Below are 27,827 nucleotides of genomic sequence, written 5' to 3'. Positions count from 1 at the left end.
TTAACTTGAGTGCCATATTGACAAAAAACAAATTTTGAGTGTCATGACTATTTTTTAGTGCCGTAACTTTTTAACAACTTTCACTCGAGTGCTGAAAATCTTAAAGGGGACACTTATAAGGAACGTTTGTTAAAAAATTTATGACACACAAGTAATCATCGAAAAATTACTCGTCAGTGTCGTCACCGTCGTTGTCCGGTCCCGACTTTCGGACAACAATGTCGTCCCCGTCAGCGAAGGCCAAAAGTCAATCCCATGCAAAAGCGAAAAAGAGTGTCCGAAGGCAAAGCATCTGGGCACATTTGTCAAAGGAACCTCGCCGACGGCCCCACCTGTACGATTCAGTTCATCCAAGAAAGTAGCCGTTAACGATTTTAGCCCCTCGTCCTCTCCTCCTCGCCTCCCTCTCTCGTCTCCTTCCCCTGTTGTTTCCCACCGTTTCTCACATGGCCTCCATTGCCGACAAACCACCCACCCATTATCCAGCTCCCCTCTCTCTCTCTGTATCTCTCTCTCTCTCTAGAGGGGCATCATTAAAAGCAATTCCCCTCCCCCCCACCACATCAAAAACCGTTCTTGCCCATTAATTTATTACTCTGCAGATTGAATGCGGTGATATAAAATTATTAAGCAAATCGATGACTAGCCCTCCCAAAAGATGGAAATATAATAATGAAACTGCAAAAAGCAGCCAATGCGAGATGTAATGCGACTGTGGGTTACCGAAGAACACCAACGTATAATGCCACTTCCCCCTTCTCTCATTCGTTTCGTCTTCCACCCGGTAGCCTAGATTTGCGCTCTCTCTCTCTCTCTCTCGCTGCTCTTTTTGTTCTTCTTTACATTATCAACAAGGTACCCATCTCATCTCTCTGCTCTAGCTACGCACCTGACGACCGACCCTGCTCTGTGGATCAATCTTTTTTTGGTTGCTGCCGCCTCATACCTCAATCGGGTGCGTTTCTTGCTGTTCCTGCTGGGTTTTGAGCTCCGGACCGTATGTGGGTGTCAGGGTGGTCGGAGAGTGGATGTCGACTGTCGAGCCCGGGTCTCCGTTTGTTTAGGATAAACGAAAGAGAAAGCCGGTTAGAGGTCTAAATCAAGTTCTCGTGGTTTGCTTTTTTGTTTCTTAGGCAAGTGGAATTATGTGCCGTTGTGGGTTTGGAATGTATCGGGTGGCTGTAAGATTTTCTTTGGCCTGGTCGCTTCTCTGATTCTGCAAATTTCGGCAGTTTTTAGGCGACCCAAACGGAGGAATAGTTCTTTAAGCCGCGCATTATGTTGCAGTAGAGTCTCTGCGTGTCTTACCAGCCAATTAGCAATGCCAAGGAGACATTTTTCCGCGTGAAAGTTACTACAATTCCATGATGAAACTTATGTTCTTCTTGCTGTCATTTTGTGGACGGTTCCGTTCTTGAGGATTATTTCCTTTCTGTTCGTAGCATTTGCAAAGGTTCTTCGGCGTCCATCCAATTTGCCCATCTTTTTAGTATACAATGCTTTTATGTGTTTAGTGCGCTTTTGGCCTCCAAATCTCTCACTAAGATGTCCAAGCTTGATTTTTAAGTCGATGATGCAACTGCACACACTTCAACCTTTGAGAATCAGCTGCATCATCTGCATACCAATTGCAATTCATCGTGATGGAGGAACATTTCCGCTTAGTAGAGAATGGCCTCAATACTCTGCCGGCAATTCTTCACAGATTCCTTTCTTCTTCTTTTTTCAATCTTGTAAATTTATCTAATCGATGCCAATGGTTCACCATTTGTATTTACATTTTCCTTTTCTCTTTCAGGGAATTACCTTACATTCTTTACTTTGAAGTGCACCTATGGCTTCGCTTAGTGATATTGGACTTGCCTGTGCTATCAACATCCTCAGTGCATTTGCTTTCTTCATAGTATTTGCTGTCCTCCGGATTCAACCTTTCAATGATAGGGTCTACTTCCCGAAATGGTACTTGAAGGGTTTAAGGTGCAGCCCAATACGCACGGATGCCTTTGTGAGCAAATTTGTGAACTTGGATTTCAGATCGTATCTGAGATTCCTAAACTGGATGCCTGAGGCATTACGGATGCCAGAACCTGAGCTAATTGATCATGCTGGACTGGATTCCGCTGTTTACCTGAGGATCTACCTCATTGGGTATGCTTGTGTGGATCCCTTATGTGCCTTGTGTAGTTGTCCTCTGCGATACTTTAATTCTATGATTAAGAGTGACAGTTTCTTTGAGATATCAGTCGATTGTTTCACATGCAAGCTAACTGTTGAAGAATTAGAATAGGAGTTTTGCATCCATGTCAACTTGTTTGACATCATCGATATTTGCATCTTTTTGAAATCAATTTTGCATTGCCATACGTGGCATGAGCTTTTAGATCCACTGCTGTTATCTATGGCATTTGCAGGTAACTTTTCAAATATTGTTTAGCTACTTGTTTTTTTAGCACAGTAGAAGATAATTTTCTAATTTAGCAGACAATGTATTTGGAGGGTCATTTTGTGGATTTAATATTCCGCATGAATTTCTTGTTGTTTGTTGATCCAAGCTGATTATAGCATTTTGGTGGCAATTATCTTGCATCTATGAAAATTTGGAAACAACTGAGTGAAAACAACTGAAAACGTCAACTATGATGCTTTCTAGTTTTCAGAAACAGTTTGGAAACGATCCTGAAAATGATCCTCCAAACAAGCTACTAGAGTTTTCTGTTTGAAATTAAAAAAAAAAAGAAAAAAAAAGCCGTCTTCATAGGATCCTTATTTTTTTTGTCCTTTTACACTGACTTTATTCTTTTCCCGTTGCAGGCTGAAAATTTTTGTTCCCATAACCATTCTTGCATTTTCTGTCATGGTTCCTGTCAATTGGACCAATGGCAGCCTGGAGCGTTCTAAATTCTCCCACAGTAACATAGACAAGCTTTCTATCTCAAATGTACCAAATGGCTCACCCAGGTATGCCGTGCTTTCTGATGCTCACTTTCTTGTTTTAGTTACTTCGAAGACCTGTCAATTATTAGCTTGAGCTCTTCACATCGCTGATATACATCTCTCTCTTCTTAAAATAGATTCTGGACCCACTTGGTCATGGCTTATGCTTTCACTTTCTGGACGTGCTATGTCTTGAAAAGGGAGTATGAGATTGTTGCATTGATGAGACTGCACTTTGTTGCTTCAGAACATAGGCGGCCAGATCAATTCACGGTCAGATAACTATTGTGCTTATTATAAGCATGATTTTTGGGGAATACTTACTTACATGTTGCTTCAGTTCGTCTCCTTGTTATCTCACACATAGAGACTCCTAGGTTTTGGGCGCATATTTGCCTACTCATGGTGATTGTGTACATCTGGTTTTGATTTTGCATATGGATGTGTTTTCATGCAGGTACTTGTTAGGAATGTGCCACCTGACCCTGATGAATCAGTTTCTGAGCTTGTGGAACATTTTTTTTTGGTCAACCATCCAGATCACTATCTCACACATCAGGTTTGATCATACTGAAAAAGCACTTTTGGCCATATATGATTCTATCAGACTTCGTTCTTATTGTCCATGAAATCTTTGTATGGAGGGCATGCTGATTTTTGGGCACTGGTCTACTGAAGTTTTGTCACTTTTGTGTGTGAAACTTTTTTACTTCTCCATCAGGCCAACTTTATAATTGAATTCCGTTATGTGCGTGAAGATTGATTTCTTTCCTCTCCTTTTTGGGCTATGTTATGTAGATCGAGCATAGTCCCCCTTCTACATATAGATTTGTGCAAGACATGGAGGACATCAAGAATTATGCTCTAAGGAGCAGACCCTATTAAGTTAGTGAACCACTGGTTTTACAACTCGTGAAATATTTGAGCTGAATGCCTAGGACAGAGGAGAATCGCTGCTTGTCACACTTGGACGTCAAGTTATCAACTGATATGGTGTGCACTAGCTGACAAAATGCTATCTGTGAATGTCATAGAACCCGAATTTAAGACCATGAGGAAGTGTGCCGAGGGTGACTTCAGACTCCGTATGTCACTATTTTTCGCACAAAGGACCCAGTATCTTTCTTTGCCTTGGATTTCTTTGAGGATGTCTTGTTCATCAGTTAGAATTCTGACTTCCAAATGATTTTTCCCTTTTCATCTTTTTGGTTATTGATGATGATGATTACATGTAACCTGGATATGCTGCAACCTGCATTTGCAGTGACATTTCATTTGCCCACAGCTCAATCAATTTACAACTTTTGGTGCAGGTTGTGTACAATGCAAACAAGCTCTCAAAATTAGTTGATGAAAAGAAAAAATTGCAGAACTGGCTTGATTACTATCAACTTAAGTACACCAGAAATCAATCCCAAAGGCCTACCACAAAGGTTAGGTCATCGATAAGCTTCTTTCGAGTTGTTTTTTTTATTAAACTTCTGTCTTTGACAACTCACTGATTATGCTTGATCAACAAGAAAAATGAACTCTTTCTTTCTTTCTCTCTCTCTTTTCTGATTAGTTTTTTATGTGCAGACTGGAACTCTTGGTCTTTGCGGAAAGAGAATGGATGCAATTGATTTCTATACTTCCAAAATTGAAAAAATTTCAAGAGAAGTAAGCTGCCTTCGCTAGTTCCTGAATCCTAATGCATCTTTTGTTTTGCCGTCCGATTCAAGTTAATTTGTGAGACAATCTTTTTCTCCCAATCTATTGCCTCATAAGCATGATGCCAATGGTGACTGCATGACATTACAAAATTTTTTTGTCACCTCAAGTTTGCTGCTGATATCTTCCCCCTGCGTTGCACCCATCTGCCAAAGCATCGATGCCCATTATTTGTGCCCTAACAAGTTGCTCAATATTTCCACTTAGAACCTGTGTGTGGGTAATATTCTGTAGTATAAGCAAAGTCAATGCTACTTTATATGCCCAAGAGTATTATCATGCCACCATTTTCACATAACCTGTCCGTATCATCAGTATTTCCGGAGTTGTAGTTTCACTTGTTGTAATCTTTGCTGTAACTTTCTTATTATCTACTGCCTTTCAGATAGCCCAGGAGAAAGAGAATACTATAAGCAGCTCTAAATACGTCATGCCCGCATCTTTTGTTTCGTTCAAGACACGCTGGGGTGCGGCTGTTTGTGCACAAACCCAGCAAACCCGTAATCCAACTGTATGGTTGACAGAATGGGCTCCAGAGCCACGTGATATCTATTGGGCTAACCTAGCAATTCCATATGTCTCCCTTTCTGTAAGGAGGCTTATAATTGCGGTTGCGTTCTTCTTTCTTACATTCTTTTTCATGATTCCCATTGCTCTTGTGCAATCTCTAGCTAACATTGAGGGAATCGAGAAAGCCTTGCCCTTCTTAAAGCCCATTATCGAAGTGTGAGTCCCTGCTTGTTTCATTTTTCAACAGATGATAAATTTTGTTTTATGTGTTTGTGATTGCTTCTCTTCGTGATGATATTGATTTGTTTGTAATATTGTGACATGTCAAGAATGACTTTGCTTGCCTGGTTTCTGATCAGTCTCTTTTCTTCAATTTACTATGTTTTGTTTTTTATTCCATTTTATTAGGTTAAATACCTTAACTTTCAATATGTCATATTTTTCTAATGCGCATGCAAAAGGATCCATAGTGTTATATAGCCTTTTGATTATGAATACAATGATATTAGAATGCTGCAATTTCTCTGTTCTTCTCATCATTCTGACTTTCGCTATACCTGTATCTAATGGGTTGTTTGCTTCTGTTTTTTAAGTTACATGTGTACAAAACAATGAAAGCATCTTTTTCTTCTTGCAGGGCAGTGATAAAATCATTCATCCAGGGTTTCCTTCCTGGAATTGCTTTGAAGATATTTCTCATATTTTTACCAACAATATTAATGCTAATGTCCAAATTTGAAGGATTTATAAGCACATCTACAATGGAGAGGAGATCGGCAACAAGATATTATATATTTCAATTTATAAATGTATTTCTTGGGAGCATAATTACAGGAACTGCATTTCAACAGCTCAATAACTTTATGCACCAGTCGGCAAACGAGTAAGTTGTCCTTGTCAAACATACATGCACCTCGTCAGATTCAATATTTTTATTGTTGGGCAGATTAGATTTTTAGGCTTGTTTATACTACTGGTAGATATGTTGCTAATCTCATAATTTGGCAATGAGTACATTCCTGGTAGGAATATACTAATTCTGGTAGGAACAAATTGCTAATCCCATTATGGGCCACTTTGTCCGTAATTCAGAACATAAAAATGATGTTGCTTTGTGCAGGATTCCTAAGACAATCGGCGTCTCAATTCCGATGAAGGCCACTTTCTTCATAACTTACATAATGGTTGACGGTTGGGCTGGAGTAGCAGCAGAGATACTAAGATTGAAAGCCTTAATAATGTACCACTTGAAAAACTCGTTTCTGGTCAAGACTGAAAAGGACAGGGAGGAGGCAATGGACCCGGGAACTCTTGGTTTCAACACAGGCGAACCTCAAATTCAACTCTATTTTTTGCTTGGCCTCGTGTATGCTGTGGTGTCTCCAGTCCTTCTGCCTTTTATATTAGTCTTCTTCGGATTGGCCTATGTTGTGTATCGCCACCAGGTAACTCAATGTGTGATCAGAACTAATATTGTATATAAGACTATCTTGGGGTAAAGTGGAGGAACTAATGAGGCTATCCGATGTTTGGAACGGATTTCTGCTCGCCTATTTAGTGTGAATAAATTAGTTCCGAATGAAGACAAAGAAAAGCCAAGTTCTGTTTCCTTTTTAAAATTCCAGATTTTTCATATTTGAAATTTCAGGTATTTATGACATCGTTAATCGTTATTGCAAAGACAACTGTCTTACAAATTTATTGCGCCATATTGCAGTTATGTTGTCATATGTAGCTTCCTATGCATAGAGAGGCAAAGCAGAAGAGTGTCTCTTAGTACATTCACTTGAATTTCTAATCATTGATGAGTGGATGTGGTATACCTCTTTCTTCGTACTGATTATTTCTTGTTTCTGTGAATCTGTAGATCATAAATGTGTACAATCAAGAATATGAGAGTGCTGCAGCTTTCTGGCCGGATGTTCATGGGCGCATTATAGTTGCATTGATCGTTTCACAACTGCTTCTAATGGGGTTATTAAGTACAAAGGAAGCTGCTCAATCGACTCCTCTTCTGATTACCCTCCCAGTGTTAACCATATGGTTCCACCTGTTCTGCAAAGGTCGCTATGAGCCCGCTTTCCTAAGATACCCATTGCAGGTTTGTCGAATTCGAATACATAACATATTTTCATTACGTGCAATTGATTGCATTGTTTTGGTGGACTGCATCTTCAGATTTACTGTGTCTTTTCCTATTATTGTACTAGTTTTTTCGTCTCTCTAGATAATAGATATCATTTGCCAGGACCGTTTCTGGTTTTGAGAGTTTTCTTCGCGCAAGGCTTCTGGCTTTAGGCGCTCAAATTTAGAAATTCCTTCAACCTATTCTTTGGTAAAATGATTGCTGTTTAATTCAACTTTTTCACCCAGAGACAAAAACAACAAAAGAAGCATGTCATGTGCACACCAATTTGGCCAACATTCTCTTTCACTTCCCAGGCTCTAAGGACCAGCATATTTCCTAGTGTCTCTCTTTCACTCTCTAGCCTAAGCTCGCACGTACGACATGACTTCGATATAACGTGCTTTCGCATTCATCTTCTCCATTTTTGTTTTGGGGTTTCAGGAAGCAATGATGAAAGATACACTGGAGAAGGCAAGGGAGCCGAACTTGAACTTGAAGGGTTTCCTACAAACTGCTTATGTTCATCCGGTTTTCAAAGGCGGAGATGACAGCGACAGCGATTCAGCAACTGACGAGATTGCCGAGGAACCCGCGCTCGTCCCAACAAAACGGCACTCTCGACGGAGTACGCCTTTGCCTAGCAAACATAGCGGCTCATTATCATAGGTTGCTTTCCCCTGATGCCTCCTGTGAGTTCTGGTTGTACATTGAGGTGGTCATGAAGGTTTCGGAGTTAACGGTCGGATATGTGAATATTATAGAACAGGTGCAGATTAGGTACATAAGGTAGATAAGCAAAATGAGGAGAAGCGAAAGGTATGGCCAGAGGTGATCCATTAGTTATTAGATCAAAAGTTCATTCACAGATTCAATTCTCTTACGTGACTGTCATGGTTGGCTTCCTTTCGTCTCAGAATCCGAATAAAGGAGTTAAGAACGGGAGTCGATCCGCGCAAATGCTGGCAGACCCGACGTAATCTTTTGTAATCACCCGTTTCAAGACTCGTGCTCGGCTTTACTAACTGATGATCGTCGAAACTCGAAACTCTAGGCACTACCCGTTTCGGCTCGACATAAAATATAAAAAAATGGCGCCCTCGGTGTAAATTTTGGACTTCTTCTATCAAACGTTCTCATGTCGGCTCGAGGCATGGAGACTATCACTGGCCTATCTATCCATTATCGGCCGACGGCCACGAACCAGCCATACCAATCAGAAACACACCATCCAGAGTCTCCACGAACTTGATGAAATGTTTCCTCGGCATTTCCCTTTGCTTCCACTGGGAAACTCACGACCTACAAGCGACTTGCCCGGAGAGCCGCTCGTTCTCACCTTTGAATGGCAGAATCATCATTGTAGCCTTCCTTCAATCACAGAAAAGAGATTTGGTACATTGTCTTTGCAAGCCAAAATCCCCAAAAGTTCTTTACTTTTCCTCGTCGCCCTCCTATTGGGTGTTACACGTGAAATGGACAATGACAAATGATCTATGAATTTTGACCTAACGTGCGATATAACTCTTGAAATTTAAATTTGTTTAATATGATTTATGAATTCTAGCCGGATGTGCAATGTCGCCCTTAAATTTTTAATTTATTTAATATAATTTCTGAATTTTTTATACATAATTTATTTAATTCCCGAACTGTACAAAAATGTACTATATTAATCATTGAACAAATTTAAATTTCGAGAATCACGTTACAAATTAAATCGCATTAAATCACGGTTCAAGAACCATCCGTTGGCCTTTACCCACGCCAAAAGCTAGTTCCATCCAAAGTCAAAGGTGGTCGTCAGTTGTTGTTGCTAATTTTTTTTTTCTTTTTTTCTATAGAACTCGTGTTGACCGTTGATTTTCAAGATTGGACGGAGCTTCCCTCCTCGCTGACGCGGCACGGCGGGCCCACACGTGCTCCTTCGTATGTGGGGCCCCTCATGTTGCTGTCTCTCTCTCTCTCTCCTCGATTTGTAGGTTGCAGTTGCGTCGTCCAGGTCCAGCTGGAATCTAGAGAGAGAGAGAGAGAGAGAGAGAGAGAGAGAGGGGTGTTCCTTCGGGCGATTGACCGGAGCGCTGTCTTCCCCACCTTCGAACCCGCGCCGGCGAAGCTCGCTCTGCCCGTCCATACCGGGAGATCGGAATTCGGCGGTGGTCGCGTGACGAAGGAAGAAGAGGAAGAGGAAGAGGAAGAGAGCGCACGGGGAGAGATCGATGGACGAGGTGGTCACGGCGGCGGACGCGACCTCGACGTCGTCGGCGGCCACGTCGGGCGGGGAGCCGTCGTCGCTCCTCCCCTACAACCTCCCCCTCATCTCCGCCTTCCTCGCCTTCGCCCTCGCTCAGTTCCTCAAGCTCTTCACCACCTGGTCCTCTCTCTCTCCCTCTCTCTCTCTCTATCGATCGATCGATCTGTAATGGTTTTGCGCGATTCGTTGTTCTTGATTTACTTGTCCTCCTCTTTTGGGTTTGCTTATAAACGATCGAGCACATACGTTGAGCGATAAAGATGTGTTTTTTGGGATCGTTGAAGGATATGGCGTGTTGGGTTGTGTTGAATGTGCCGGATTTCGCGATTAATTTGCTGCAATTTGATGGTTGTTTAGCGGAATCTACTCTCTGATATTGTCGATCGGCTCTTCAGCAGTTCATTTTCGAAACATAGAAAGATTTGCATCGTCGTCAATTATTTAAGTGGTAGTGTCTGGTTATGTATACTTGCGTCAATGGGTACGTTTGTTTTCCCTTTCTTAAGTTTCCACAAGAGAAATCCAACTTGTTGGAACGTCGCCATTTGCAGCGTTGGCAATAGACAACATAGTGCCTATGTGGTTTTTGGTGTTCGGGAATCATTTTGACTAGGATCTCAACAATCTGTGATCTTGTAAAGCCTATATCAGAATTACCCTTTAGCCATTCATTGATATAGAAGTGGCATATGTTAGGATATCTCTCATTTGTCTCTCAGTTTCTATTGCATGTCTCAGCGTGTTAGTTTATATGACCCTGTCTTTAGAAGATTGGTTGTATCTTTTAGTTTGTGCCAAATGCCCTTTTTCACATGTTTTCCTTTTTCCTGTATCTGTTCGGAATTGCTGAAAGAACTTCGGTCCTGCATCATCTGATTAAATGTGAACATTTTCGAATTTGACCTCTAGAAAACTAAGAAAAGATTAGCCCTAGTATCAAATTGAAGACAGCAATGCATTTGTATTAGTAACATTTTCTGAGTTAGAGTTATACGTATTTCCGTTTCCTACTATAGTTTGTTGTTGTCTATTAAAGAAAAAGTTATTTTACCTGGGAATTTTCTGATGATATTCTTGATGAAAAAAATGATGGCGGTATTCTAGATGTTTGTGAGCGTCTTGAATTGTATGAACAGTTCTTCATACATGCAACGAGTGTCTTGGTGCATTGAAGTTGCTCACTCTGTTAATTGCATCTCTCTTAGAAGCTCAGGTTCAAGGAAAGGAGATGGGACTCCAAAAGAATGCTGGGCTCTGGTGGAATGCCATCATCACACTCTGCAACTGTCACTGCTCTAGCAGTGGCTATAGGTCTGCAAGAAGGAACTGGGGGATCTGCATTTGCAATTGCAGTTGTCTTGGCTTTGGTTGTATGTCCTCTAAAACCTCATGTTTCGTTTTATGGCACTCGCACGCCTTCTTGTTTATGGTAAACATGTGTTTTTTCATAAATTGTCACCTTTGTACTTTATATGTAGGTGATGTATGATGCCTCAGGCGTCAGACGTCATGCTGGTAGACAAGCCGAAGTATGTCTCCTGTCACAATAATGTATCATTTGTTGCTTTAGCATGTGTAGCAGCATATTCGGAGTAACGATAGATTGACGATTTGTTATTTGTGATTGTTTCTGACTGCAGTTGTTAAATCAAATCGTTTGTGAGTTTCCTCCAGAACACCCGTTATCCAGTGTTAGACCTCTACGTGAGCTACTTGGGCATACACCACTTCAGGTATGTTGCACTTCTACTGCATCTCTTGTAACACTGTAAGCAGCAATCTACTGTTTTCCAATTGCTTGAATCCCCCTTCCTCCCCCTCCCTCTGTCTCCCTTTTACCTTCTTCTAAAGGAAAATGATAAAAGATCATGTTTCATTCATAAGGATTGAAAAGCAATTGTACTTTTCTAAGTCTGAGAATTCTTCTCTTCTGTGGTTCTACAGAGGCCTTGAGTTGAAATACTGCTAAAATACACCTTATCCTTATTTCAGTCCTCTGCTTCAGCAGAGATTAAAGACCTCTTCAATGTTTAGAAAACAATTCGTGTAGTAATATCTATTGTTCTGGTCCAAAAAAAGGAGCCATAATATTTGAATTTTTCTATTAAGTTCCTCTGCGCTGGATCTGGGGCAAGCCATTATTCGGCATCTGATCTTCATTGCATTTGGCTTGGCGCAGGTTGTTGCTGGTGCTATTTTGGGATGCGTTGTCGGATACCTGATGAGAAATACTAACTAGGAAAGGGTTGACATTATAGATTCTTTGTACCACCATTCATAGGACGATCCCAGAGGGAGGCTAAGGAAGATGTCTTTGAAGCTTATTTGAAATGTATTATTAAGTTGGTGGCAGAATAGTGGTTGCATACGCATGTCTGCTTGTAAGATACATTACTTCTACCTATCAAAGAACCGTTTTTCCAACTTCCTGCTGATTGTCATGATACTGATCAGGAAAGATTTTTCTGTCTCTTTAGTAAATGAATTCGAGGAAAGGCTCGAATTTGAACAGTGAGTGGAACAAATGAAATTTCAGTAATTATGACGAAGTTGATTCAGGTTGTTAAAAGGATTCATATTGTACGTCAGTGTGGTTAGAGAATGACAAAGCTGGCATCTTGTTAGTAAAATTATTCTTTCACCGAGATGTTAGAAGAAAAATCGGCGAATGTCCAGTCACGAATTTGAGTTCAAATGTCTGCATTCTTATATATGATAGTAGTCAATTCCAGGTAAGGAATAAGCGCATGGCAGGCCTTAGTTTTGTGAAAGACATACGGGCACAGACACTCACCAATCTGAAGAGACTCCAAACAATTATTTGCTCTTTTTTCTCCTACACGTCTTTTTCGCTCATATATTGCTCAAGCAAGAAAAGCAGGACCAAAACTATTCTCTGCTATATTTTCTGAGACAGAAATGTCCGCCGATGTTGTGAGCTTTCTACTTTCAACTGCATAGAAAGCGCTTTTACCTCAACGAAAATGAGAATCAGCACTGCGAGCAAGACAGGGACTTGTGAGACGTGAACTCACTTAGAAACTCATGATTGCATGAGCCAAACCATGTTTCACAATCATTACGTTCATCACTCATCAATGATGTGATTTCAGAGCGCAATCTCAACGTAAGGGCAATCTTAACTTCCCTCCATCAGTTTCATCTCTCCCTTTATATTCTCCCCTCTCTCTCCATCTCAGTTACTTTCAATTCCTGCATGTTCCTCCCCCAGCATTACATGAGAACCGAAAACGGAGAGCCATGGGCAAGAAGAGAGCTTCTTTGCCCATATGCCATTTATCGGTGCTTCGCTCGAAGCTGGTTTTCTCTATATTTCTCGTGTTCTGCTTCTTCGCCCTCGTGAGGCTTAACCAGCCGGGATCGGGATCGGGATCGAGCACCAACAAATCGAGAATTGAGGAAAAACCAAAACCTGAGACTACCACTAACCCGAAAGTTGCTTTTCTGTTTCTTGCTCGTAAGAACATTCCTCTGGACTTCATGTGGGGTGCTTTCTTCCAGGTTTATCATTCGCTCATATGATTCAATAGCTAGCATGAAGTTCTTACATCTATATGTGCTTTTTCTGATGTTGGTGTGTTGGATTTTTTTTTGTAGGAGGCTAATGTGAAGAATTTCTCAATTTATATTCATTCAGAACCTGGGTTTGTGTTCAATGAGTCCACTTCTATGTCCCCTTTCTTTTACGGATGCCAGTTAAACAACAGTATTAAGGTAACTCATTCATAGTAATTATGTCGGACACGAAATGTTTGATTTGTTGCTAGCTTTTGTGTAACTGTCTTCTGATTAATTGAGATCAAGGAAGCAACTCAGACTAAGAATGCAGTTATATTTCGCGGGAAAGTAATTAACGAATCAGATAGGCCGCGTTTCACCAATCAAAATCGAGATGATTAATATAGAAACAAACATCCGATTCTATTTTTTCGATACCTGGTCACTTTAATGAAAAGAATTTGATCCATGTCTTCTCGTCGATGGCGTATCCGATGTATGCAGTACTTCAAAGGCACGTTAGGATTTGAGATAAGCTTTTTCCTTTTGCGTACCGAATAGCTGACCTAGTTTGGCAAAAACCAGATGAATTAGCTGCCCTGCTGGGGTTGACTCGGATTTTATTTATATGTCCTGCATTTAATTCGACGCGCAAACTTTGTTTTGTAAAAAAACTGCTGCTGCAGGTAGCCTGGGGAGAATCAAGCATGATAGAAGCAGAGAGGTTATTGCTTAAAGTAGCTCTTCGCGACCCTGCTAATCGGAGATTTGTTCTCCTTTCTGATAGGTTTGCCCCCTCAAAGCAAAGTCTAAATAAGTTCTTCAGCCCATGTTACATTACCCTTTTCTTGATATGGAATGACAAACTCAACTAAGCACTTGAAACTTGTTTGCTTTTACTTGGTTGGAAAGTTCGTAGTTAAATACGGATTCTTACTTGTAACAGTATTTGGTGTATCTGACAGCTGCTTGCCACTGTACAAATTCCGTGACATTTATGAGCATCTGATTTCTTCTCAGAAGAGTTATGTGGAAAGGTAGATAAAGAGAGGAAAGAGTCCGTAATATTCCAGTGAATTTCTTTTTTTCAGTAAGAAATGTCCTTTCTGGTATTACACGATGACAAGTTTATAGGGAATACGAGCCTAAGTCCTCTGTTTTCCATGTTATAGCTATTTTGATTTTGAGGATGATCGATATGATCCGAAAATGTTGCAAGCCATACCAAAGGACAAATGGCGAAAAGGATCTCAGGTCTTCCCATCTTCCAATTTTCTTTCCTCAATTTTGCCTTCATTAATGAGTGCAGTAAGTAACCCTAAAGGATTGTGGTTAGCATAATGACAATTAGCAGAAGACCTAAAACCAGAAGACTTTATTGAATCTTCTGAACTGGGTCATTGTATGATATAGTTATGCCGTTGATCTCAGTGGTTCACTTTAATCAGAAGACATGCACAAATTGTTGCAGATGACAATGTTGTTTTCCCCATCATCAAGAAATCTTGCAAGGTAGGCAAAAGAATTCGCTACATTATGTCCGTCTTTCTCCTCCTGTTCATTTGGTTAGGTTCTTTCTCAAATGTGATAATAGCATTCTCCATGATTATTGTTTTTGAGATTTATCTTGTTCATCTGCAATAAGAACATTGAGTGAAATGGGTGAACCAAGAAATTCCTTTTTATTGTCCTCTACTCCTTCATTAAAATGCAATAAAAGCATGGGTAAGTTAATTGTGCAGAAGAAGTTCGTAACTACTAAGTCATAATCTCTCTTATCTTTCAGAGACAGTCAAATGCAAGTGCGAGCGCGATAAGACAGATGCTTGTAAGTCGAGGCTTGCTCTTTATTATTGAATGGCTAGAATAGCTTCCCATCCAAAAACATTACTATGGAGGCTCCACCTTATGCCCAGATAAGGAATATGTTTTTGCTTACTATATTGAACATATATGCAGGATCTTCATAAGCTGCAGGATTGTATCCCGGACGAACATTATCTGCAGACATTGCTTGCAGTGAGTGACCCGATTCTTTATGTTTCTGTTCTGGATACAATTGACATGTCGCTAATGTGAAAAACAATTGAACAGTCGTGCTTCCTGCTCTATTATCTAGTTATAGACAAAAACAACATTTCCCACCACTGGCGACAACGATGGTGGCCTAATGATAAGGGTCAGCATTTCCAGAAACGCCAGGTCATGAGGTCGAAAACTGCTTACGGAGCAGCACATGTATCAAGTATTGTGCAGATGGGTTTTGGACCTCTCGCATCCTGGTGGGGCTGCAACAAAGGCTTGTTGATCACAAATCTTTAGATCACAGGCGGTGCTGAGTACATGCAACTAAAATTGAACATTCCGTAGTGGGTGCTAGACTCTTATGATAATGTCCAGAGGAGATAACCAAGTTGCTCACCCCTCCTAATCCTTTCAATTTGCACGAACAGAAAAATATTTTATCCGTTCTAGTTTCTTTGGTTTGCCCGCTCCCTAGAAATGGTTCACTAGGGAATGCCCGGCCAATACAATTGCATTCAAATTCCACTGCTCTTTTAGTTTTATCTGTGACAGTGAAGCTTTACTATTGCTCAGTTGCTTCTGTGCTTCTTTTGAAGATGAGCGGGCTCGAGAATGAATTCTCCCGAAGATCATTGACCTACGCTCAGTGGAATCAATCACCTACACAAAAGGATGAACAGTGGCACCCTGTCACTTTCGATTACACAGATGCAAGCCCTCGAAGTATCAAAGAAATAAAGGTAAGTGATGCTGCTTGTTTTGGAGATCTGAACTTTAAGACATCAGTCTCTGGATGTGTCACATATTCGATAAACCGTTGTTGTACAAGCATACATCAGAATTCTGCAGCATTATGACATCGAATCATTCAATACACGTAGACTGCACACATTGGATCGACGACAAGCACATAACTCAATAGTTTAAGAAGAGCTGTACTTTTACAACCCTTTCTAAATTTCAGGATGGGCGTCCCTCGACGTGTGGAATTCTTGAGCCATTGATATAGCTCGAAACTTTTGCCAGTTTGAATTGTTTCCATAAGTTAAACTTTCTCAAGTCTATTTATGGCCACGCAGGAGATTGAGGCAATCCACTATGAATCCGAGAATCAGACCGAATGGTGTCAGGTCAATCGTGCACCCGCCCCATGTTTTCTATTTGCAAGGAAGTTCACGTGCGGAGCAGCCGTTCGCCTTCTGTCCGAGGGACTACTGGGTCCGTTCGATCCCGTTCCGTTTTTAAACGCTACCAGGGGATTCTTTCCAGCCAAACACACAGATACACACGCAAGACAGAGCCTTCCAAATTGGAGGGACATATTCACATACAGTACCCTCGACTCGAAGTCAAAATCGCGTCGAACATTCTTTACAACTCCTTAATTTTTCTCCGTTTCAGGAAATTCTCAGCAAGACCTGTATCATCAATATCCTTTGAAAGTTGCATTCTACTTGGTACGTAATTGCTCATCTGCAATCTGCATGGTTTGGAAAAACTCCGACTGCCTCTGTCTGTCTTACATCATTTCACGCTCATTGCTCTTCCCTAGCTTTCTTGCCATGTTGCAGCCATTGCATGAGTTGATGATGTCCGAACGTACATTAGCAAAAGTTGCGAGGAGGCACCATCTTCCCTTACAAAAGTTCCCCAAAGTAGCTGCTCATTGGCTCCACCCTCGTGTAGAAAAGACTGCTAGAACAAATATGTGCGTGCGCGTTTTCGACATGGTCGACGACTCCGAAAGAACAAGCTTCTTTTCCCCTTTCTTTTACTCTCTTTCCCGTGAGAATTTGTACTTTGTCGACGTATACATAATCAATCTCGAATCTTTGTGCAAGTTCGAATCTTTCGAATAATTTAGCGGTCTCATGAAATCATCGCTCCGCGAAACTCTCCATAATCATTGTTTTAGGGACTGGTACTTGTAGGACTCTCTTCCTACGAAATTTTGGGCATGACCCCAACTTGTCGATTGAGTGAGCCGACATAAGATTGATTACTTAGGACAATATCTGCCTTAATAGTGACAAAGCATGTACTTATGCATCCGGGGGTTGAACTCGTCGATGGCGTGTAACACGCGTGGGGGTGTCGGAAGTACTGACAGAACGGGCGAAATCATCGTCCCGTGACGTCCCTCTTGTCCATCTCCGATCGGTCCAATCACGGGGCCACTCATTATCGTTCGGTCCCCCAAGCTTGGCTCGGAGGTGCGTGTCAGTACGAAAGGCCTTTGCGCCATCCCATGCATATAATGGAGCATGAGTCTATTTTCACCGTCCATCGTGTTTGGTCCTGTGTGGCTGGACCAAGGACAACTCAATTTTGGACTTTTCGATATTTTTAATTTAATTTTAAATCTTTTAATAATTTATCAAGATAATCTTTTCGATCGATTTGATGAAGTGGACATCAACCGTCCTACGAGGCACGTTCGGTATTGACGTGGATAATATTTGCAATTTTTTTTAAAATTCTAAAGTTTCTCTTTTTTCCCTTTTTTCTTTCTTTTTTTTCCTCTAGCAACCTTGTCGACCGAAAATATGAAGGAAAAAAATAAAAGAAAAGAGAAGAAAGAAAAGAGAGGAAAAATAAGAAAAATTTTAGAAAATTTAGCAGGGTTAATATCACGAAAAACTCCAAGCTAGTATACCTCTGACAAATTTACCAAAAACTAATTTTTTTATTATTAAAAACCTTAAACTTGTACACTTGTGACAAATATACTCCAAAATAATTTTTTGACTACAAAAAACCCCAAAGTGGTACATTTGTGACAGATTTACCCTCCATTAGTTTCCGTTAAATTGGATTAATACTGCGAAAAATCACAAACTAAAACCCCAAACTGGTACACCGGTCAACTGCCACGTGTCATCCAACTCAGTAATTTAACGGTAAAATTTAAAAGAAACTAATGGAAGATAAATTTGTCACAGGTGTATCAGTTTGAGATTCTTTGTGATATTAACCCAATTTAAAAAGAAAATTGAAAAAACCATTCATGTCATCACTGGCCGTCAAACATGCTATATAAGATAGCCTTAATGACCGAAGCACCACTTCAGCAATTTTCGGCGAAAAATGATCGGAATGACTACATTGTCAAATCATTAAAAGATTTAGAAATAAATTGACCAAATTAAAAAGTTTATGACGCAATTGACTTGTATACAACATGTTTAAGACTTTTTTTTTTGTGATTATCTCGTGTGGCCCAAAAAATTAATGATTGAGATTGTATTGGTCCATCATGTTTGGCTTCTCTTTAGTGGAATAAAATTGGACAGATGAGAAGATACGAGCTCAAGTCGGTTAAGGAAAACAATTGATTCGGTATGTTTCTTTGTTTCGTATAGAGTCATTGTAAATTTGATTTTGTGTATGTGGGGTGAATGTATATCGTTGTCCAGATTTCTTAAAAGCGAACTCAGCTTACTTTCAAGTAGGATTTATAGTATTCTTTTTTTTCATCTGGTTCTATAATATTTCTATTTTACAAGCCACTATGTGTGTTATGTGCTGTGCGCGGGTTTCGAAACCCCGTCCTCTCACTCACACGTCTTCACCTCTAGCTCTCTTGGGACCTCTTCCCAAGTGGAAAGGTTAGCCACCGGGACGACTCCCATGTTGATTAAACCTTGCAATAAGTAATTATCTGTACAATACTTATGAAATTGTCATTTGTATTGGACAGGATAGGCCGGCTTGTGAAATTCATTCAACCAGAAAGAGAAAATTATGAACCAATGAAAAGGAATTTGTATGAACTCGACCCAGTGTTTTCCTTCTGCAATCTCTACCACTTAAAAGGGTCTATTATTGTATTGCAAGTTTCACATGGATCGACAAAATATGCGCTAATGATTTTCTACCCCGCACAGTATATATGAATCAATGGCCGAGATACATCGAGGTATCAATTGGAATACCATGCGGGTATTCATTTGGGGGCCACCTCTTTTGTGTTCGTAACTTCGCTCATAATAGATCCAAAAAAGAAAAAAAACAGAGGAGGAGGCAAAATTCACGTGATGCCACGTGCACGCGAGGGGGCCCACCAAGTCACTTCTTCTTTCGAAACGATATACGCACATCACTTCCACAAGGGAGGAGGAAAAGTCGTCCGTGGCGATGATGTGTGCATGTGGTGAAAAGGGTTTTGTCCCACCTAGTGCAGGAAGGGGTTGGAAACGAGATACATGCAACGCCCTTTTGAAAGCTGCGGAGATGATGGGGGCGGCTTGTTACGTCAAAGCAGCGTCTTCTTGCTGAGATATTTGTGGCCTCCTGGTGATGGCACTACCGACCAGGCGAAGCTATAATGGAGAAAATCAAAGCACAACCGCTCGACCACACGTCGTGGCGAGAAGAGGAGACTGGCGACATGTGCATTTTCCTGTTGCCCTTCCACTCTTTCCATGTGTTCCTTAATTGAGTGGTGGACGTGTCGGTTTGAAAGTTGGATTCGCAGGGCCTAATCGATATTTCCTCAGCTGAAAAAACTTGTTAATCGAGTGTGATACTGATGCGACATCTCTCCACGAGCTCGAGGAGACCAAACTGACTTTGTCTTGGGCATCCTATGTTTTGAGAAACCTAGTAAGGCATCATCACATCTGTACCAACTTCACACAAGATCCGGTTGATTCTTTTTCTTACTATTCTATCTCTCCTCTAGCAGGTTTTTACACCCAAACATATTGTGATTTGGCATGTAAGGACCGCAACTTGTTGGGAAAATTACCAAAATAATCATAAACTTATTGCAATTGTGCCGATTCAGTCCTAAACCTTTTACATTTGTACCAATTCAGTCCATCCGAACACTTTTGGCCGGTCAACGCTGATGTGGCAATTTTTTAAATATTTTTTTTACTTTTTTTCTCTCTTTTTTTTCTATTTTCTTCCCTAGCCGGTCCGGCGACCGACAACCGGCCAGAGGTTGAGGCCGGCGAGGTCGAGCCAGATATGGGCGGCCTTGCCGTCGCTGGGCGAGGTCTAGCTTGCCCATGGGCAAGCTAGACCTCGCCCAGCGACGGCAAGGGTGGATCTGGCAAGACCTTGCTGTTACTAGCCGAGGTTGAGCTTGCCCGACCATGGCGAGGCTTAACCTCGCCCATGGCCGGCAAGTTCAACTCAACAGCCTTAGCCTCTTGCTGGTCGCCGTTCGCCGGATCGACCAGGGAAGAAGATAGAAAAAAAAAACAGAGAGAGAGAAAAAAAGTAAAAAAAAAAATCGAAAAAAAATAAACTTTTTTTTTAAATTGCCGCGTTAGCGTCGGCTGGACGGTTGGCACTGGCCGGTGTCCACGTCAGCGCCGGCCAAAAGTGGTTGGATGGACTGAATCGGCACAAATGTAAAAGGTTTAGGACTGAATTGATACAATTGCCATATGTTTAGGAATGTTTTGGTAATTTTCCCCAACTTGTTTACACAACAAATTACCTTGACCCCGCTTAATTATCTTAACCACTTACGAAGACACCACTTTGCACATAAGATCTATTTGGATTGGATCGATCATACCATAAGGATTGATAGCTCCGTTGGCTTAAGATGCACGCTTGCTCGACCGGGCAATGTCTGTCTTTCTATCATGGTTGAACTTAGTGAATCGTGCTCTTGTCTCTCGTCGTGGATGACATGGGCTAGAGCTTGAATTTGCAACATGCTTCCTTTGGATAAATTTCTCTTTAACCTCCATTTCGGTTTTTTTGTTGGTTCGATCCCCAGTTCCATTGAAACCCTAGTTATGCAACTCAAATGCAATCCATCCTTTGATCTCAATTCCATTGAAATCCTAGTTATACTACTCAAATGTTGAAGATAAAATTTGCGATTTTCCATCCATTGCAAACCATCCTTTTCCATTGAAACCCTAGTTATACAACTCAAATGCTGCAAATTAAATTTGCGATTTTCCATCCAATGCAAATCATCCTTCGAACCTATCAAAACCCTAGTTATGCAACTCGAATGTTGCGGATAAAATTTGCGGTTTTCCATCCATTGCAAACCATCCTGTGCATATAAAAAAGCATTATCCATGCCATTTCCCCTCATCCTCGAGATCTAATGGAATTGAATTGGCCAATCAATTTGACCAAGCAACGAGCCCCACACAGCCTCTTTTTCGCCATCCCCCACGGGGTCCCTTCCATTCATTTGTCTTTTCTAGGTTCAGTGACTCTAAAAATCTTCACGGCACTATAGTAGATTTTCAGTGTATGAAGAGACGGGCGGTGGACCAAAAAGAAATTCCAACGTTTCAAATCTTTGCCAACGTACAAGGACCTCACCTCACCCAATATATATAACACATACTTGACATTCTTTGCTCACCCAGCTCAGATCATCCTTTATACATCATCACCACCTAAGAACCCACACCCAAAATAGATCACTAAACACAAACACAAACCATTACCGCCGGGACGATGGCGAGAGTTGTGATGAGCAACATATCGTCGGCCATGTCGTCCTCCTCTCCGCCGTCGCCGACCTCGTCGTCCCTGTCGCCAGCGCTGTCTGCACCGCCGCCGACTGCCCTCCCGGTGCGCACGATCCCGGGCAGTTACGGGTGGCCGCTCCTTGGCCCGATATCGGACCGCCTGGACTACTTCTGGTTCCAAGGCCCGGAGACGTTCTTTAGGAAGAGGATCGAGAAGTACAAGAGCACCGTGTTCCGTGCAAATGTGCCTCCGTCGTTCCCCTTCTTCGCGAACGTGAACCCTAACGTCGTAGTCGTCCTCGACTGCGAGTCCTTCTCGCACCTGTTCGACATGGAGATCGTGGAGAAGAGCAACGTCCTCGTCGGGGACTTCATGCCGAGCGTCAAGTACACCGGGAACATCCGGGTCTGCGCTTATCTCGACACTTCCGAGCCTCAACACGCTCAGGTACGGCCCCGCCCCTACTTAACGACCGGTCCTTCGAGTCGAAAAACGAAATTATATTCACATGAAAAGCTCTTCATCCGCTTGCCAGAACTGATGAAGTTTTGATGCTTGCATTTATGCCTTTTGCTTGTCAACAACATCTTTCTCATACTCAAGCTTATACCTTCTCATATGAACATATCCACTTATTTTCACCTAATTACTACTAATGTCCAAAAATAGGCGACATGTAATCTTCTTCGGATTGGCTAAGTTCACAAAATTCACTAGCACCATACGAACGAGGTCGATCGAAGTCGAAATCAAACGCTAAATATCAATTATTTGGGGGAGCTGTACAATCAAATAACAATTTTACCTCTAAAATGACATGGGAGAAAAGTTCAACAATTTTCGTCCTTGTTAGCAATTATTATCTGTAAATTAAGACCACTTCATAAATGATATCGGAGTTTATAGGGGAAAATAAATTTGTAGGGTGCGGGGTGCGGCGGAATCTCGCTTTTCGGGAGGTAAAAGTGTAATCAAACCCAAAAATTTTAAATAAGCTTTTCACTTTTTCCTAATTAACTCTACTTTTTTTGGGGGGGTTATGACTTTAGCTAAATTAGCAGAGTCGCCATGCTTCTTGAAATTCTCTTTATTTTCTCAAATATTGAAGACAGATATTCATTTACCTCCGTTCCAAAACTGAAACTGCGAAAATATCAAAATCTTACAGGGGTAATTCAGGGATTTCATTTTCCACATGCCACACCCTAGACAAAACCCTAGGGAAAACTCTTTTCTTCTTCTTTTTTTTTTCCCTTCTTGGTGGGCCCGAGGAAAACCTTTGCGGAATTGATTGATTTTCCATTTATAGGACACGCATTATTGTCTTTTGGTACCGAACCCTGTTCTGGACAAGGACAGCCAGGAGCTGATCTTGAACCGTCGGTTTCCCGTGTGGGGCCGACGTTGGGACCATCGGATTCGCCGTCGATGGTCCCCGCCCGTTCTCGTACACCTTTCATGGAGAAAAAAGATCTGTGGCTTGGCTCGCTCCCATCACGCATTGGAATCTAGTACAAGTCCCCTTCCATATATATCTCCCGAGATTTTTTCTAGGGCTATTATTATTGATGTGATTGCATAAAAAATAGAAAAATAAAAACAAAGTATCTTGTTCTTAAGATTATCGTGTGTGCGTAAATTCAAAATTATGTGAATGTCGTGCTTGAGAATGTCCGCATAAGTTATCTTCCTTGAGGACCGACTCTAAGAGCGACACGTGGGAATTTGACTTGCAAGGGATTGATCATTCGGAAAATTACGGAAAAAAGGCCTAAAATTATTATACTGACGTTAATTCAGTAATAAATAGTTTGATTTGGCTAATTCAGTTATAAATCTTTTAGCGATACGCCAGTGTAGTTCTTTCGACCAATTCGGCTCGCAATTGTTGATGTCGATGTCGATGTCGACGCCGGTTTTTTTTTGCGTTTTCTTTAAAAAAATTATAATTTTCCTTTCTTTTCTTTTCGTTCTCGGCCACTGGGTGAGATCATGCTCCTCCCGGACTTCATTAGAAAAAAAAAAGGAAAAGAAAGAAAAGATATGAAAAAAATAACATTAAAAAAATTAAGAAAATTTTAAAATAATTGTCTACGTCAACGATTGTTGGTCAAAATTGACTGGAAAGACTAGATTGAAATATCATTAAAAGATTTAGGATTAAATTAGTCAAATTGAAAAGTTTATAATCGAATTGTATAATAAGTTTCGTAATTTTTTGGTAATCATCCCGTGCATCATTTCCCTACAAAGAGTACTTTTCTTGCACTCTCAACTCATTGTGCTACCAAGTAAGATTTGTATTTTGCCTCATTATATAACATGAGTTATGTTAAAAAAAAACATAATTTTTCTTACGAGTTTTCATGTTGCAAATTAGTAATTACGAAAATTTCTAACATTTATATTTGCAACTCATCTTATTGAGTATTTCCCTGAAATTTTATTATTATTGCCTCTCAATATTACAATAATGCTGTTAATTACGGATAAAATATCATCAGTAAATTTTCTTAACTTTCATCCCATTTTGAAAAAATTCACGCGCACGCCATGCACGAGTATGCTACTAGAATGCGAGAAACTAGATATGCCGTTTGTAAATGTTCTTAGGTTGAAATGGGGGAATGTAAGATATGAGAAGAAGAGAGAATATGCATAAGGAAAAGTCAGAATGGCATGAGAAAAAATTCTTTAAAAAGTCAAAAAATGAAAGATTGAAAACAATATTTTCATGGAGTATAGAAATTCTAAAATATCTATAGATTTCAATCGAAGATGGCATATATTATTTCCTATTTATAGATGACTTATTTTTGGGTAAAAACCCTAAACTATTATCTATTGTGACTATGACACCAAAAGTCCTAAACTTGTACATGTGTGATATATTTATTTTCATTAAAAGTTTCATTAATGAGAACCGTTAAAAATCTATCTACACAGACACTAGAAAGCAAATTGTGCTGACATGGCACCCACCAGTCTCAAGTGAATTAAAAACGACGTTGTTTTAGCTGAAAAATCATCTGACGGAACCCTGATGGAGGTTGTGGTTTTTTATGTTACAAGAAAATGTTTAGGATAAACGTGTTATATTTGGCATAAAAATTTAGAGTAAATATGTCACGGTGGGCATAATTTTGGATTTTTTGTGACTTTTTCCCTTCTTTGTTTTCTTCTCATTTTGAGTTTGGATAATGTGATTATTATCTTCAATTTTGTGATGATATTTGCAGGTGAAGAACTTTGTGTTGGACATACTCAAGAGGAGCTCCAAAGTATGGGGGAGCGAAGTGATCTCGAACTTGGACACCATGTGGGACACCATCGAGTCCAACCTCGCCAAGGACGGCAAAGCCAGCGTCTTCTTCCCCCTCCAAAAGTTCCTCTTCAACTTCCTCTCCAAGTCCATCGTCGGCGCCGACCCGGCCGCCTCGCCGGAGGTGGCTGAGTCCGGGTATGCCATGCTCGACCGGTGGCTTGCTGTCCAGCTTCTCCCCACCATCAACATCGGTATGGACGGGGGCGAAAGAGCACGTGCTTTGTTCTTGAAAAGAAAAGTAAAAGATAAATACGTCGAAAATTTGAAGATGCGACTTAAATAAACTTAAAACTTTCGTAGAGTAAGAAGGAATTAACCAACTAGAAAAATGAAAACTTTAGAGAGTGTTGGAGATGTAATTAGAAAACTAATGGTAATGTTCGACCCTTGGTAATTTGCAGGCATACTGCAACCTCTGGAGGAGATTTTTCTGCATTCTTGGGCGTACCCTTTTGCGCTCGTGAGCGGGGGCTACAACAAGCTCTACCAGTTCATCGAGAAGGAAGGCCGAGAAGCCGTCGAAAGGGCAAAGGCCGAGTTCGGATTGACCCACCAGGAGGCCATCCACAACTTGCTGTTCATCCTCGGCTTCAACGCGTTCGGCGGCTTCTCCATCTTCCTCCCCACGCTGCTGAACACCATACTGAGCGACACGACCGGGCTGCAGGACCGGCTGAGGAAGGAGGTCCGGGAGAAGGGAGGGCCGACGCTGGGGTTCGACTCGGTGAAGGAGATGGAGCTGGTGAAGTCGGTCGTGTACGAGACGCTGCGGCTCAACCCGCCCGTCCCGCTCCAGTACGCTCGAGCCAGGAAGGACTTCCAGCTCAAGTCGCACGACTCGGTCTTTGATGTCAAGAAAGGTGAGCAACTTCCAGGCCACTTAACCATGTTTTCCACATTTGCACCATCTTTTCTCGAACCTGAAAACGACATGCAACGTTTAAATTTCACGTCGAGCATAGTCTCTCGCGACCACATTCGCATTTCATGTTCATCGTCACTCGTTTTTTCTTTCAGGCGAGCTGCTATGCGGGTACCAGAAGCTGGTGATGAGAGACCCAAAAGTGTTCGACGAACCGGAGAGTTTCAAATCGGACCGGTTCGTCCAGAACGGCGAGCTGCTGAATTACTTGTACTGGTCCAACGGGCCGCAGACCGGGTCGCCGACCGAGTCGAACAAGCAGTGCGCGGCCAAGGACTACGTCACCCTCACCGCGTGCCTCTTCGTCGCCTACATGTTCCGACGGTACGATTCCGTCAGCGGCAGCTCGAGCTCGATCACGGCGGTCGAGAAGGCCAGATGAGTCGACCTGCGTTTGTATTGCACGGGGCAACTCGGGCTTTGTTGGGCTTGAGGCCCAGCCCATATATTTATACACAGCGATGACCTCTTCATAAAGCGGGTCTCAATCTCGAGCCCACGCCTTCAAAATTCAATCCAGCCCAAATGATGTATGAATTATTTAACAAGAACAAAGTGATGGTTTACTAAATTGCAATTGTGCCTAGTTAATCGATCCAGCCCGTGTTGAAAACATATTTCCTCACGAAGGACCACCTAAGAAGAGCAGGTAGGTCTTCAGCAGATTACTACAGAAAATCAGATTTTTCATATGACACCAATTATATGACCAGGGATAAGATTATCGTTTTAAACACAATCAATAGGCCCAATCTAACTGCTCGAGGCACAGAGAATCGTCAGCAGTTCGCGTTGACGGCATTAACAGAATCGGAGAAAAAGAACTTAACTTAGCTTAACCCTCAATCTCGGGAAGTAGGATCCAGATAAATTATGTCTTCATTCATAGGATAGATGGTTCACCAATAGATTGAGGGGTAAGTAATTCAACTCAGGATTCGGCACGTATTTCTTTTGTATCTCACTGGTGGTTTTAAAAAACTTCGCGAATTAATTAAGTTAAAATAGAAAAACTTGCATTGATTTTAAGGATAATCAGGCTTGAAGTGATGACTTCCACGCATAAAGATTCGACTAGGGCACAAGAACAATTGGCAGGATTCTATTTCTTGCCTCTTTGAGGCCTTTCTAGGATAAACTTTCCGTTCCTATTAGTATCAATGATACAAGTCGGATCCTAAATATAGAAATATAATAAGGCACACCCTTCTCTATCAAAGGAAATCATATTCTCACGATACAAAACATAAAGTAAAGAATTTACCAAATTTGTTGCCACAATTAGGGTAGTTAAATCAACTCTCACACGAGTTCCGAGGATTCATTCATCAGACCGTAGACTAGAGTTACTTTAAATTCTGTAATATTTTGTTCATTAATTACCCCAGATTCATTGAACTCTATGAGATCTAATCCCCCGTTTTTCCTACTAGTTCAGTGGTAAATCGGACAGCCTTTTATATATTGATATCGAAAAATTGAAAAACCAAATGTAAATCCTAGCAGGATAGGGAGGACGTATTCGACGAAAGTCGTATGTACAGCTCCATCCCCGTACTTGCCACATACGTGGGTTCAGTCCTCTTTTTTTTTCTCTCCACTCAGACTAATCCGCCTACTCGGCTTCTACGTTTTAGCTGTCCACTCTTAGGTTGACATGTGGGCCGGATCGTTTTGGGCCCCCAAAGTATACGCGTGCACGATTGATTGATGGGCTCGATAATCACTCCTTCGGTGTTTTCTCTTCTTTTTGCTTCTTTCGCTCTTTTTCTGCCTGAGATCGGCAAAAAAACAAGGGTTAATATCATAAAAAAATTCAAATTAGTACATCTGTGATAAATTTATCTGAAATTAATTTTTTAATCACAAAAATCCCTAAGCTGGTATACTTATAACAATTTTAATGTCAATTAGTTTCTGTTAAATTTTACTATCAAATTTCTAAGTTGGATGACATATGGTAGTTGACAGGTGTATCGGTTTTGGATTTTACCCTCCGTTTGTTACAGGTGTACCAGTTTGTGATTTTTCGAGGTATTAATCC

At 41.2% G+C, this 27,827-nt stretch overlaps 4 protein-coding genes across 7 annotated transcripts; all 4 read left to right on the top strand.

Annotated features, from left to right (window-relative positions):
- The first annotated feature begins 587 nt into the window (after positions 1-587).
- On the top strand, positions 588-8,149 carry LOC115679859 (CSC1-like protein At3g21620). Of its 2 annotated transcripts, none has more exons than XM_056315233.1 (12): positions 588-855; positions 1,799-2,148; positions 2,812-2,958; positions 3,072-3,207; positions 3,392-3,493; positions 4,248-4,367; positions 4,513-4,593; positions 5,030-5,370; positions 5,792-6,037; positions 6,275-6,599; positions 7,022-7,255; positions 7,724-8,149. In XM_056315233.1, exons 2-12 carry the CDS (start codon positions 1,835-1,837, stop codon positions 7,946-7,948), a joined length of 2,271 nt encoding a protein of 756 aa, XP_056171208.1. In that variant the 5' UTR covers positions 588-855; positions 1,799-1,834; the 3' UTR covers positions 7,949-8,149. The 2 variants fall into 2 exon arrangements, with proteins under 2 accessions (XP_056171208.1, XP_030459431.1); XM_030603571.2 differs by lacking the exon at positions 588-855 and adding an exon at positions 874-1,085.
- A 1,060-nt stretch (positions 8,150-9,209) lies between these two features.
- LOC115680014 (uncharacterized) lies at positions 9,210-11,957 on the top strand. Of its 3 annotated transcripts, none has more exons than XM_056315236.1 (5): positions 9,210-9,653; positions 10,742-10,903; positions 11,012-11,062; positions 11,174-11,266; positions 11,713-11,957. In XM_056315236.1, the coding sequence occupies exons 1-5, from the start codon at positions 9,225-9,227 to the stop codon at positions 11,770-11,772; spliced, it is 795 nt and encodes a 264-aa protein (XP_056171211.1). In that variant the 5' UTR covers positions 9,210-9,224; the 3' UTR covers positions 11,773-11,957. The 3 variants fall into 3 exon arrangements, with proteins under 3 accessions (XP_056171211.1, XP_056171210.1, XP_030459625.1); XM_056315235.1 differs by having other exon boundaries at positions 10,739-10,903; XM_030603765.2 differs by having other exon boundaries at positions 9,360-9,653; positions 10,747-10,903.
- A 130-nt stretch (positions 11,958-12,087) lies between these two features.
- Positions 12,088-16,942, top strand: LOC115680013 (glycosyltransferase BC10-like). Its single transcript, XM_030603762.2, has 10 exons — positions 12,088-13,055; positions 13,152-13,268; positions 13,739-13,839; positions 14,018-14,089; positions 14,225-14,306; positions 14,484-14,564; positions 14,839-14,880; positions 15,012-15,071; positions 15,674-15,817; positions 16,157-16,942. Exons 1-10 carry the CDS (start codon positions 12,795-12,797, stop codon positions 16,460-16,462), a joined length of 1,266 nt encoding a protein of 421 aa, XP_030459622.1. The 5' UTR covers positions 12,088-12,794; the 3' UTR covers positions 16,463-16,942.
- A 4,378-nt stretch (positions 16,943-21,320) lies between these two features.
- On the top strand, positions 21,321-26,354 carry LOC115679990 (fatty acid hydroperoxide lyase, chloroplastic). The gene is made up of 4 exons (XM_030603735.2): positions 21,321-21,983; positions 24,776-25,052; positions 25,263-25,721; positions 25,879-26,354. The coding sequence occupies exons 1-4, from the start codon at positions 21,522-21,524 to the stop codon at positions 26,163-26,165; spliced, it is 1,485 nt and encodes a 494-aa protein (XP_030459595.1). The 5' UTR covers positions 21,321-21,521; the 3' UTR covers positions 26,166-26,354.
- The last annotated feature ends 1,473 nt before the right edge of the window (positions 26,355-27,827 follow it).

This window comes from Syzygium oleosum, unplaced genomic scaffold (genome assembly GCF_021117445.2).
Source record: "Syzygium oleosum isolate NSW1041296 unplaced genomic scaffold, Sole_v2.1 Sole_v2.10, whole genome shotgun sequence".
Lineage (NCBI taxonomy): Eukaryota > Viridiplantae > Streptophyta > Magnoliopsida > Myrtales > Myrtaceae > Syzygium > Syzygium oleosum.
The sequence above is the reverse complement of the archived record's forward strand: the minus strand, read 5'-3'. Positions and strand labels throughout refer to the sequence as shown.

Bases quoted from the DNA above. Each gene is read 5' to 3' on its own strand.
- LOC115679859 (XM_056315233.1), top strand. From the start codon at position 1,835: ATGGCTTCGCTTAGTGATATTGGACTTGCCTGTGCTATCAACATCCTC. The intron at 3,494-4,247 runs GTTTGATCATAC...CTTTTGGTGCAG, and splicing joins ATCACTATCTCACACATCAG to GTTGTGTACAATGCAAACAA. The intron at 4,594-5,029 runs GTAAGCTGCCTT...ACTGCCTTTCAG, and splicing joins TTGAAAAAATTTCAAGAGAA to ATAGCCCAGGAGAAAGAGAA.
- LOC115680014 (XM_056315235.1), top strand. From the start codon at position 9,225: ATGTTGCTGTCTCTCTCTCTCTCTCCTCGATTTGTAGGTTGCAGTTGC. The intron at 10,904-11,011 runs GTATGTCCTCTA...CTTTATATGTAG, and splicing joins CAGTTGTCTTGGCTTTGGTT to GTGATGTATGATGCCTCAGG. The intron at 11,063-11,173 runs GTATGTCTCCTG...TTCTGACTGCAG, and splicing joins ATGCTGGTAGACAAGCCGAA to TTGTTAAATCAAATCGTTTG.
- LOC115680013 (XM_030603762.2), top strand. From the start codon at position 12,795: ATGGGCAAGAAGAGAGCTTCTTTGCCCATATGCCATTTATCGGTGCTT. The intron at 13,269-13,738 runs GTAACTCATTCA...CTGCTGCTGCAG, and splicing joins AGTTAAACAACAGTATTAAG to GTAGCCTGGGGAGAATCAAG. The intron at 13,840-14,017 runs GTTTGCCCCCTC...TGTATCTGACAG, and splicing joins TTTGTTCTCCTTTCTGATAG to CTGCTTGCCACTGTACAAAT.
- LOC115679990 (XM_030603735.2), top strand. From the start codon at position 21,522: ATGGCGAGAGTTGTGATGAGCAACATATCGTCGGCCATGTCGTCCTCC. The intron at 21,984-24,775 runs GTACGGCCCCGC...TGATATTTGCAG, and splicing joins CCGAGCCTCAACACGCTCAG to GTGAAGAACTTTGTGTTGGA. The intron at 25,053-25,262 runs GTATGGACGGGG...GGTAATTTGCAG, and splicing joins TCTCCCCACCATCAACATCG to GCATACTGCAACCTCTGGAG.